This window comes from Acartia tonsa, chromosome 3 (genome assembly GCF_053477335.1).
Source record: "Acartia tonsa isolate MP-2025a chromosome 3, ASM5347733v1, whole genome shotgun sequence".
In the NCBI taxonomy this organism is placed as follows: domain Eukaryota; kingdom Metazoa; phylum Arthropoda; class Copepoda; order Calanoida; family Acartiidae; genus Acartia; species Acartia tonsa.
Genome location: NC_137262.1, coordinates 46,204,886 through 46,217,074, shown reverse-complemented (window position 1 = coordinate 46,217,074; position 12,189 = coordinate 46,204,886). Strand labels below are relative to the sequence as shown.

The window sequence follows — 12,189 nt, the reverse complement described above, 5'->3', positions numbered from 1 at the left end:
TGAAAACAATTGTCCTTGTTTTTTTGTACATATAAACAAATTACATATTCTTGTCCCTTTAATATCTTTTATTCTACTCTTGTCTTTCTTTTGTTATCTATCTCTTCATCTTTTATTAGCAGCGGAGTTCATCTATAGTTAATCTTTTATGTATGTTTTTATTCTAAAAAGAGGAGGGGACATTGGGCTGTTTAACACACTAGCCTAAAAAGTTTTATAATATTGTTTTCTTATACGTTGGCTTAACATCTTTGGGGAATTGAATTTTGACTGGTTGGTTCATAAAGTTGAGTGCACAGACGTTTCTTAAATACAACCTACAGAAGGAATAATTTTGTGTATAATCATTTGGGATGTACGTCAATTTATAGGCTATTGTCTTGTCCTATTAGATTTTTGAATAATTCCACCGAGCATATTTTTCTTTTAACAAAATAGGGGTATGGTATGGCTAATTATCCCCACACAAACACATCTTTATAATTATCTTTCAAAGCTATAATTCTATGAATGTACTTTTTATTCTTGTCCTTGTTTAAATCAGGGATCTTAAGGGATAAGACAAAGGAAAATCATTTTATACACTCCCAATGATTATGAACAAAATTACCCTTCTATAGATTAAATTATTGGTTGGAAACAACAACTTTCATGATAACCAATCAAAATTTATTTCAATAACCCAACGATTTTAAGCCAACGACAGGATAAAACTTTGGGTGCCAGTGTATTTAACATCCCAATGTCCCCTCCCTCCCTGGTTTTAATAGCTCCATCTTTTTTGTTTAGATACTTACACTTATTCTCTCTCTCTCCTTTCTATGTCTCTTTTCACTATTACTTACTTTCTCTCTCTTTTTCTCCCGTCCAGATTTTTCTCACAACAAAAATATACATTCTGTCTTTTAACTCCTTTTTTCTTGTTAAAATTGCCAGAATTGTTTACTAAAGGGTTGAAAAAGAATATTAGAATAATTTAATGTTTAAAAAGGAAAAAATTAAACTAAAATTTTCATAAAATTTCAGCATCTGTAATGAATTCCAAATAACCTAACATATGTGTATGTAGATAACCCTAAAAAGACGAATTTAATAGATTCATTGGTAAGCAAGAGTACAACACCGCGTTTAGACGTTTAAAATCCATTTTTTTTCTAAATCTTAATTTTGCCAGAATCTGATATGATATGATATGATTTATTAGCAGTAAATTACAGATTAATTTAACAAATAATTTAATACATTTTAAATTACATCAATTTTTATAGATATATTTATTTACATTGACATAATTAGGGTAACTGTACTACAGGGCCTTTAAAGTCAATCTTGACTGTCCTTCGGCCCAATTTTCATTTAAGTTTTTTTTCTTATATATTTACAAGTTTCACAAATGATATAAAATAATACTAGCTATTTACAGGGTATGGCATTTAAGTAGCTTACTGGTTGCGATATTTAAATTATATTTAGGTTTTTCCACAGGGATAACACTTTCTCTCCCTGCATTGAAATGTTTTGTACTTTGATATACACTTATTTTTTACATATTTTTTAACAGCTTTGGATGAATTTAATGATCTTAGCTCACCTGCCCAACTATTCCAAATTTTCGGGATTTTTACTGAAGGGAAAGTTTCATATATTTTATAATTTGGCTTCTCTACTCTAAGACATTTTGATCTAGTATTTTGCAATGGTGTTAGAAAATTAAGCATACATTGGGGAAGTTTGTTTTCTAAATATTTAGAGACAAATTCAACTACATTTGCATCCCTTAGGTCAAAAATGTTAAGAATATCTAGTTTTCCCATCAGGGGCTCGGCATGCACATTGTACTTAGCATTTAAAACATTCCTTACAGCTTTCTTCTGTAGGTTATGAATTTTTGTGATATGCTCATCCTTTGCCGCACCCCAAACAATTAAGCCATACTCTATGTGGGGCTTAGCAAGGCTGTTGTAAATTGTTTTTAAAGTAGTGGTTGGAAAGAGCTTTTTTGTTTGGGATAGGGCATAGACTGAGCTTGCTATTTTATTTTCTACATAGTTTATATGTTTGTCCCACTTTAGTTCATCATCTATAAGAACACCAACAAACTTGAAAAATTTAGTATTACAATCTCTGCCAATTCTTTCAATTTTTTCCCCTCCTATTTTCAATGTGCATAACTCTGGATCAAATAGCTTTTTATGTGGGCGAAAAATCATATATTTAGTTTTTGATACATTCAAGGCTAGTTTATTTGCTCTAAACCAATTTTTTGCTTTATCGAGTTCTAAATTAGAATCTGCAATTAAATCATTTAAGTTGTTGTTTGATTTGCTAAATGTAGTATCATCAGCAAATAAATTTGTTAAAAAAGATGTTGCATTTGGTAAATCATTTATGTATAGAATGAATAAGAGGGGGCCTAAAATACTTCCCTGTGGAACCCCCGTTTGAATGATTTTTTTAGCTGAATTTACACCATTGATTGTAACAAACTGTTGTCGTCCTATTAAATAGTTTTCAAACCATTTCAAGGTATTTTTAAAACCATAGTGTTCAAGTTTGTTTAAAAGAATTTTTATAATTAGGACATCAAAGGCTTTTGAAAGATCTAGGAAAATGTTTATTGTGTATTCAGGGTTCTTTTTATTTAGATTTTCATAGATATGCTTAAGTAAATTTAATAAAGGCTGTGTTGTGTTATGATTAGGACGAAACCCATATTGATATTTATACAGGATATTACAATCTGATAAAAATTTGATCATTTGTAATGCAACAACTTTTTCTAAAATTTTGCTAAATGCTGAAAGAATAGAAATTGGACGATAATTAGTAAACTTATTTTTTTCCCCTGCTTTAAAAATAGGTACTACACGAGCAATTTTGTAATTTTGTGGTATGAATCCTGTTTTTAATGATAAATTAAATAGGTATACTAACGGATCAATAATTTCATTTATAACTTCTTTGATAAGAAAGATTGAGATGTTATCCTCCCCACAACTCTTTTTGCTTTTAAGTTTATTTAGAGCATACAACAAGTTCTTTTTAGTTACAATACCAAAATTGAAATTAGTATCATTTTTCTCCCCAAGATAACTGTGAAAATTGGATTGAGAATTTGGTATATTTTCTGCAATTTTAGACCCAATACTTGAAAAAAAGTCGTTGAAACCATCAGCTATTGACTTTGCCCCTGAATATGATTTTATGTCATCATAAAAAATGTTAGGTAAACTTTCCTTATGCTTTCTTCCATTTACAACTGAGTTTATAAGAGTCCAAGTTTTCTTAATATCATTTGATAATTCTAGAAATTTATTGTGATAATAATCTTTTTTTGCCTTCCTTAGTTTATTTTGGTAAAGCCGATTTAAGTCCCTCCAATCATTAAAATTAGTTTCATTAGGGTATTTGATGCGTTTTTTAAATAACTTATCTTTTTGTCTTCTGATAGAAAGTAGTTCTTGTGTCATCCATGGATTTTGGGGGTGTTTTTTTCGATTTTTTCTTCTGTTACAGAAGGGAAAACTTTCATTAAATTCCTTTTCTATTTTTTTCTGGAATGACTCAAAAGCTACTTCCGGCCTAATTTCATTCATAACGCTGTCCCAATTTGATTTTGCTAATTTTTCTTTAAAAATATTGATATTTTTCTTAGACATACTTCTGACTTTATCTTCACTTATATCACCCCTTTCTTCCTTCCCCTCACATGTGTGTGCTAAAAAGACAGGTAAATGGTCTGTAATATGTTCTAGTATTAACCCACTTTGAAAATTTAAATTTTGTTTGTTAGAAAATATATTGTCAATACAAGTGGCTGTGTTTTCACTTATTCTTGATGGTAAAGTTATAGTAGGCATAAAGGAATGGGTAAGCATCAATGATAAAAACCTATTTGTAGGGGCATGATTTAGATGTGATAAAACATTAATGTTGAAATCTCCAGAAATTAATATTTCCTCTGCATTTTTAAATTCCTTACAGTCAAGCTTTTTGAGAATAAGTTCTAAGTCTTGTAGAAAGATATCAATGTTACTATTTGGTGGGCGATAAATGTTTCCTATTATCTTATATCTGCCGTTTTGTGTAAATACTTTAATAAACATGCTCTCAAGAAAACCTTCTTTAAAGAGATTTAAATCCCTTAACTCCTGAAAATTAAGTCCCTCCCTTATTAAGAATCCGACACCGCCCCCTTTTTTCCCCTCCCTCCCCTTGTATACTATAGTTTGATAGTTATGAATTTTAACATCCTGTTTATTATTTATAGCCCATAATTCTTGAAGTGAAATAACAGAGAAATTAAATTTTTCATTTGCTATATTTTTTAAAAGACTTTCTAGGCTTTTACAATTTTTCTTAAGACTTCTTATATTATATGATAACAAGGAGCAAATTTCTGTCTTTTCCTTATACAGATCATTAAATTCTTCCAAGCTGAAGTAAGAACATTTAAAAAGATTTTCATCTACAAAATTATCAATCATTTTCAATATGAGACCAGTAAGCTAAGTTTAATGCCACGAGAATAGAAAAAAATAAGAGAGTCATGCTCCAGTTGGTAATGTGCAAGGATATATATACAGGCAAAATATTTCACATGACAGGGATGTGTTAATTTTTAAGTTAAGATGTTTTAACAATGCTGATAAAATTTGAGAATAGGAAAGTTATAAATTGTATATAATTTAATAATGAAATTTGGATCTTTTGTAACTATGAAGTAATATAGATAGCAATCTTTTTTAAAATTCTGATAATTCACATAAAGTCCTAATTTTTATTATAATTGTCCTTTTTGATTTTTTGAATTAATAAGTCTACCTCACTTTCAGTCATGGTCACTTTACTGTCATCATCTCCGAACTGCTTAGTGATGGGTTCCCAGCCGCCGTCCCGCTTGACCTGCATGCAGATGGTCCCGTTCTGGTCTGAGCTGAATGCGTTGATGTCTCCATTTCTCTTGAGCTTCTTCAGATGTTGTATAAGCATACTCCTTCGCTTTGTCAGGTGAAAGCAGATGAAAAAGTTGGGAAGTTTGATATTTGCCTTTTCTTCTTTTGATTTTGCATTTCGCTTTTCTTCTCCTTTAAGCCCACCTTTCTTAACAGACTTGACCAGCTTGCTGTAGGCACTATCATTGCAGCGGTTGTTGAATTTAATCAGAATAGAACCCGGCCCTTTCAGTCTGTGGCAGGCTGCTAAGTCGCTGTCTGGAATTTCGATGCCATAATGCTCTAGGATAAGTTCCTTGGAATGCTCTTGGATGGTTTTATTTTCTTTTTTCAGGGTCTCGTCCGATTTGATTATTGTATGTAGATTTTTAGTTGGGATGTCTGGACTGTGCAAGATAAAGTTGCTTTTCAGGTTTCTTTGCCAGAGAATATCATTATCATCTTTCAGGCCTCTTATTTGTTGCTTTGTGTCTTCTCGTTCGTCTGAGTGAAAGTCCTTCTCACGCTGCTCAAAGATGGTTTCAAAGGCACAAATAATTCCTTCAAAAGCTTGGTTGCCATTACTTATTTCTTTTTTCAGACCAAATTTTAGAAGAATATTTGACAGTCTGGTTAATTGATCTTCACTAATAGTTATTTTTTGGGCTGGCATTTTTGCTGTCACTTGAAAATATTTCGCTGTATATAAGTTTAACCTTTAGCACATATGTTGTAATTTAACCTTTAATCCAGGTGTTCACTGCTCAGCGGTCAAACTGAAATCTACCACCTTAAAAATAAACTTCATGACTTGTTTTGTGAATGTTTTATCGCGGTATTACCATGCAAATAACTATAGAGCGAAGAACAGGTAGCTACTTTTATTTACATGTGCACTTTTTCTTGCTAGAAACCAGTGTTGCATCCCATGGTCATATAGGAAAGATATTATAATGATAACATTTTTACCTGAAATTATCGCTATGGTGCTAGTTTTCGGGTTCTTTCTAAGCACCTTGAATAATGATATTCCTTTTTGGAAATGTGGTGTAAAGTGTCAACACACCCGGAGGGTATATTAGATAATAGACAATCAACGCTGTGATTGCACGACCTTTATCTTGAAATACAAATTGAGCATGGTAGTGTGTTTATGGGCTAAAGCCTACTCCTATTATTGATGTCACACGCATAGCATAGCTGCAGTAGGAACTATTTTTAACATCTATAGCATAAATTGGTGCGGTCTAGACTGGAATTCGACACCTCCTTGATATCAACCCAACACGATAATAATGACTTTAGAAGTATGTTGATAAAATAACAGGAAAAAGTTTGATAGAGTGGCGAGTAGATAATGATTATTCCGCGGATATTAGAATGGTAAATTAAGATTAAAACCATTTTTGTTAGCCACGAGGGGCCGTATGCCCGAGCTACAAAACTGGCATTAATTTATGAGTTTTAATTTAATATTCGTGGAAATTGATGTAATACGATGCTATACATGGCTAAGAACCGGTTCTATTTCCCCGGATATTAACCGGTTTTGGAGCAATTCTAGAAAATATATTCTGTGGAAATTACGATGCAGATAAACTGTGAATACAAAGAAACTTTTCAACAGTCTTCTAACCGCCAGGGATATGGGGATAAGACAATGAATGATAAATATTTCCCTTATTTCTATGTAAAATTGTGTAATGGAATTTGTCAAAATATCTCAAACTTACTATATATATTTGCATGCTCTTAAATGTAGAATATGAGAGGGCAGATCAATTTATTGTCCATTGTTCAATTCCTGAATTCCTGTTACCCCGTGCACTTTTACTGTTTTACATCTCAATAAAAAAAGGGATTTCTTTATGAACAAAGTTTTTCCATATAAAGTTGTGAAATTTTAAACAATTACCTAGCCCACGTTTTTTTATTCAGCAAAGCAACTACATATTCCTTTTAAAACTTATGTTCCTTGGTTACATTTTTAAAAATAACGGTTATATTTTACTGGTTGAAAAGTTAAAGGTTAACTTAAATATTCATCTTCAAATGTAAATTTTACTGACCTTTTAGCAACCTATTTCACTGGAATTTAAACTTAGCTTAGACAGTTTAAATATATATTAGCTTTTAATCGGAGTGCAAGTTCAAATTGTGGTTTGTCAAACATTTTGTTTTAGTCTAAAGTACACAAATTAACAGAAATCATATTACACAATCTAAATCTTTAAAATCTTTAAAATCAGCAAATAACAACTATCATTACATTACAGAGTTAATTTCAATAATTTCAACGTTATGCTCAATTATTTCTAAAAAGAAATACAAATTTTTTCTTCATCCTAATAACTTTGGTTGGTTGAGGCAGAACAAGAGAAATGTGAAAAGGTTTTTGGCCAGAAAAATGTTCCACATTTCACAAAAGATATTAGGAGGGTTCCAAAGTTGTTCTGTCATGGTTTAGTACAGTTAACAACGTCGTCTATGTGTCAGATGGGGGTGAATTGATTTTGTCAGAAGCGTGACATCAATTGTTATAGCATGGATAAGATTTTAGGAGCTTTAACATGGTTCTGTCATAGCCTAAAACAGTTATAGTGTCTTTTATGAAAACCAACCCTTCCATATTTTTTAAGGGCTAGGTCTCGAGCTGTATTCCCCAGAGAGGGAAACAAATCCTCTGTTCAATATTGTTTTATTATTTGATCATGTTTTGAATACATTTTTAGTTTGACGATCAAAACTGTAGGATCAATATTGAAAAATGTTGAGTGGGTGATTCTTTTCAGGCCCTTTTTGAAAAGGAAGGACAATTTACATGAGTGTCATAACAAAGACTTTTAAATTAAATTAGTATCTGCTGCTGCTACTACGTCCAATGCAAAAAAAACACGTAAAATGAGCTAATGCATAAATCATCTATTAAATTTTTATGTATTGGATTCAGTATTTGGTAGCTTGAAAAAAAAGGAAGAGGGTGTGGTTTATATAACCGCCATTGTTCTCTCCCTCCATAGGCAATAATCTACCATTTTATATATTAATCAGGAATTAATCTTTAGGCTAGATCTGAACTTCATAGAACTGTGACAGAACGCGTTTATAGAACCCACCAATTGTCGGCGACGTATTATACAATTATGTAAGTTATTTGTTGCAAAATTCTGGTCTAAATATAATCTTCTTAAGGCTTAGAAATGAATACTATCTTTCTTTTTTCTATTTGTTTGCTCAAAGAAGCTACAGAAGGGTAATTTAGTTTATCATCATTTGGCATGCATTCAATTTTACTTTTCTTTTTGTATGATATTTAAATTGATAAGCCTTTGTAAGAGAATGGGCTTAAATAATTTTAAATTTCCGTTATATATTTTACTTTTGAAAAAGCTTTTATTGGACAAAGTTGACCTTGTTTTATTTATCAAATGTAAATAATACATATTTCTAATCTATAATTTGTTTTACAGTTAGGAGGAGGTTGAAATGTTGTTTGTTCTCATTCAGTTGATAAGGTTGATTTAGGGATATTCGTTTTAATTAGAGGTTTTGATATAAAAATAGGAAACCTTGAATGGTGAAATAATGATATAAAAAAAAAGGTTTTTTCACATCTTAGAATATAGAGCCGTTAGATGCTAGGTAGACAGTATACAAAAAAGCATTAACTTCTAAAATAAAAAATAGTTAAGACTACTTTGATATCTCTGTAAGGATATAAAAATCTTTTAAGGTTATACAATTTTCATAGAACCAAAGAGGAATATGATAAATTTCCCATTCCCAACTGAAAAAAATGTATGATTTTATTTTATGGTCCAAGCATAAACTTTTCAAATATGTATCAGTGGTATTGTAAAAATATGAGCTTTCCCTATAAGTGCATGTGGAGCACTAAAACGAAGGGAGGAAGAAGAAGGTTTTTCCTTTGCCGAACTCATTGCCTAACCATGAGGTGTTTATATCTGCGGTGCCCTATCCCTGTGGGTCTACCTATTACCCAATTTAGATAACCTAACTTGACCTAAAGGAATAAACTAAAAACAAAAAACTATCCATTCCCCTTATCTTTAATTTTGTATCAAAATAAGGGTGGGGTGTTTCTGTGTCAATAAGGCACTTTGAGGGAAATATACATATGTACTGTACTCAAATATCTATAATACAAAGTAGCTTGATGTCTGTCCGTCCGTCCGTCTGTCCCTTAAGATCTCGGTAACCACTGAACCGATCGGATTCTACTCTTCAGGGAGTATACCTACTGGTCCTGTGGTGGTTTTAGGCTATTTTCTTGGGAGGTGGGACACCCCCAACCTCCCCAAAAAAATGAAATTTCCCCCCTCCTCAAAAAAAAATTGGGGGGGAGAGTATGGGTCGGAGCACCAGAATTTTTTTTTTTTTTTTTTAAAAACTACCACATGGGGAAAAATCCCCTAGAGGCTAAGGGCGAAGCCGCTAGTAACATTTATAAAGCAAGCAAATTCTTTCTGTATTATTTACTAGCGGCTTCGCCCCCTAGCCTCTAGGGGCTTTGCCCAAGAGGTGATAAAAAAAAATTATTGCGAGAGACCATAAAGGACCATGGAAACTCCTTCAAAAAAAAAAAAAAAAAAAAAAAAAAAATGGGGGGGGATTTTTTGGTTTTTGGGGGGGTTGGGGGTGTCCCACCCCCCGAGAAAATAGCTTAAAACCACCACAGGACCAATAGGTAGATACCCTGAAGAGTAGAATCCGATCGGTTCAGTGGTTACCGAGATCTTAAGGGACAGACAGACAGACGGACGGACAGACGGTCAGACGGACAGACGGACAGACAGACATCGTTCTACTTTGTATTATAGATATGTCATTAATCTATAATACAAAGTAGCTTGATGTCTGTCCGTCCGTCCGTCTGAAGCTTAAGATCTCGATAACCACTGAACCGATAGGATTCTACTCTTCAGGGAGTATACCTACTGGTCCTGTGGTGGTTTTAGGCTATTTCCTTGGGGGTCGGGACACCCCCAACCCCCCCAAAAAATGAAATTTCCCCCCTCCTCAAAAAAAAATTGGGGGGGAGAGTATGGGTCGGAGCACCAGAATTTTTTTTTATTTTTTATTTTTTTTAAAACTACCACATGGGGAAAATCCCCTAGAGGCTAAGGGCGAAGCCGCTAGTAACATTTATAGAACAAGCAAATTCTTTCTGTATTATTTATATGTCATTAATTGACAAAAAAAGTAACAGACTTATGGACATATCCAAGTTGTAGGGTAGATGCTTTAGAATAGTTATTTCTCGCATCGTATTATAAACAGCTTTCCGCGGATATAGAATGTGTAATTATAAGATTAAAACCAGTTTTTTTAGCCCCGAGGTGCCGAAGACTCCGGCTAAAAAACTGGTTTTAATCTAATGATTGTACATTTTTCTATTCGTAGAAAGCTGGATATAATACGATGCTAGACATAGTTTTTTCGTATGGATAAGAACCGGTTCCTACCCACCGGATTCGAATAAATACGAGAATATAAATTAATAAAAGTTTTTTACATAATGTAATTCTCCTATTACTATAATTTTTAAATAGCGATTTCTGTGACATAGTTTTTTCGTATGGATGAGAACCGGTTCCTATCCACCGGATTCGAATGAATACGAGAAATAACATTCTATATACAATACAGAAATTTTAATATATCAATTTAACAATTTCTTTCCGATAATTCTCAAATTTAAAGCAATGCGTTTTTACAATTAAGGTCTGTGTGTAAGAATAACAACTTTATAGTGATATTAATGACTTTTTGAAGATAAAATTACACTAATGTAAGACACTTTTTTATCAGAAAATTGATAAACTTTAACAGTGCAGCCAGCTAATGACAAAAATTTCAAATGAAAACTGATTCTTGTCAGTACTGTTTGTTTGCTGTCGTTTAAAATAAAACATAAAAATCTAATTCTCCATTTCTCCAAATGAGTGCTTTATATAATGTCATTATCCTTGTGTTTTAAAGGATTGCTATCATAAAAAGAATGATTTTCCAGTCTATGAAAATATTTATATTTCATTTCCTTGTATCAAGTGGCGGTTACAAGATGTGGTTTTAAGAGTATATTAGTTCCTTGTTCCTCTTTAATTATTAGTAGCGAAGGAATCGAAGGAACAATTTTTTTCCTTTGGGGGCCTTTATTAAGTTTTGATTGGTTGGTTCCAAACCAATAGTTTCCGAACTTTTATCTACTAATATTAATCTCTAAAGGCGTAATTTTGTTTATGATACTTTAGGATGTACATTACTTAATCGTCTTAATTGTCTTATCCCTAATGCTATCATGTTCAACTGCAGTGGCAAAAGCATTAAAGTTCACCCTTATATAAAAATCCTGTGTACGCCTCAGCATGTACTTTAAAATTTACTTTCAAGAAGGAATATTTAGAAAGATAATATTATCATTTTAATACATTTAATGATTTCATTTTTTTTCTCTTTTGATAACTTTGTATTTATAAAATTATGTTTAAAGTAAAAGTATATAATAAAGTTTTTTTAAGCTTGGATTTTTTGTACTAACAAATAGATATTATCTGTACATATAATAATTTGTAAGCCAAATAAACTTTTGACTATATTTGATTATTCAAAATATTAACATTGTATAAATTTATTCTACTTCATTTAACACGTATGTCATATTAAGAAAACATACAACTCTTTGATTGCAAAACCTTTGTTTTGAATTGTAACTTTTCATGGTATTGAGTTGCGCCTTTATATGGGCCAGAGCATTCACCTTACTCTTACTAATGATGTCACGTAACTGATATAGCAGTAGAGGAACCACTTTAAGTATCTCTAGCGAACCCGACGCGTTTATCAATTACGGTATTGCCGCGGGTTAAGATCTAAGTATAGAATAATTAAACAACCAGTAAACTTTAACTCATAGTTTCTTTTTATTTCAGACGAAGCTGATATTGACAAAGATGGCCTTATAGATTACACAGAATTCTTTCTCATGATGAATCCCAAAAATTGAAAATTAATAGTTTATTTTGACGAAGCTAATTTACAAATTGTATAAATTGCTTAGGTATCTGAAATTCAGTATAATTTCTGCCTAAAACTTTTCCTAAAGGAGATCTAATTCCTTTATGTGTTTTGTTTTGTATTTAAAGATCATGTTTCTTTTTGTATTTATGTTATTGATGTGATCATGATTGAAATTAAATAAATTAATATAAACTAAATATTATAATTAAATAAA

The 12,189-nt window shown here is 31.8% G+C and overlaps 1 protein-coding gene across 2 annotated transcripts in view; it reads left to right on the top strand.

The window, feature by feature from the left end:
• LOC145314344 (calmodulin-alpha-like) overlaps positions 1–12,189 on the top strand; it is a 42,917-nt gene extending 30,728 nt beyond the window's left edge. The window contains exon 6 of one of the 2 annotated variants that reach the window (XM_080154221.1): positions 11,888–12,189. In XM_080154221.1, coding sequence (XP_080010347.1) covers positions 11,888–11,961 — 74 coding nt within the window. In that variant the 3' untranslated portion in view covers positions 11,962–12,189. The remainder of the gene's footprint in view (positions 1–11,887) is intronic. The other variant, XM_080154220.1, reaches the window with a different exon arrangement.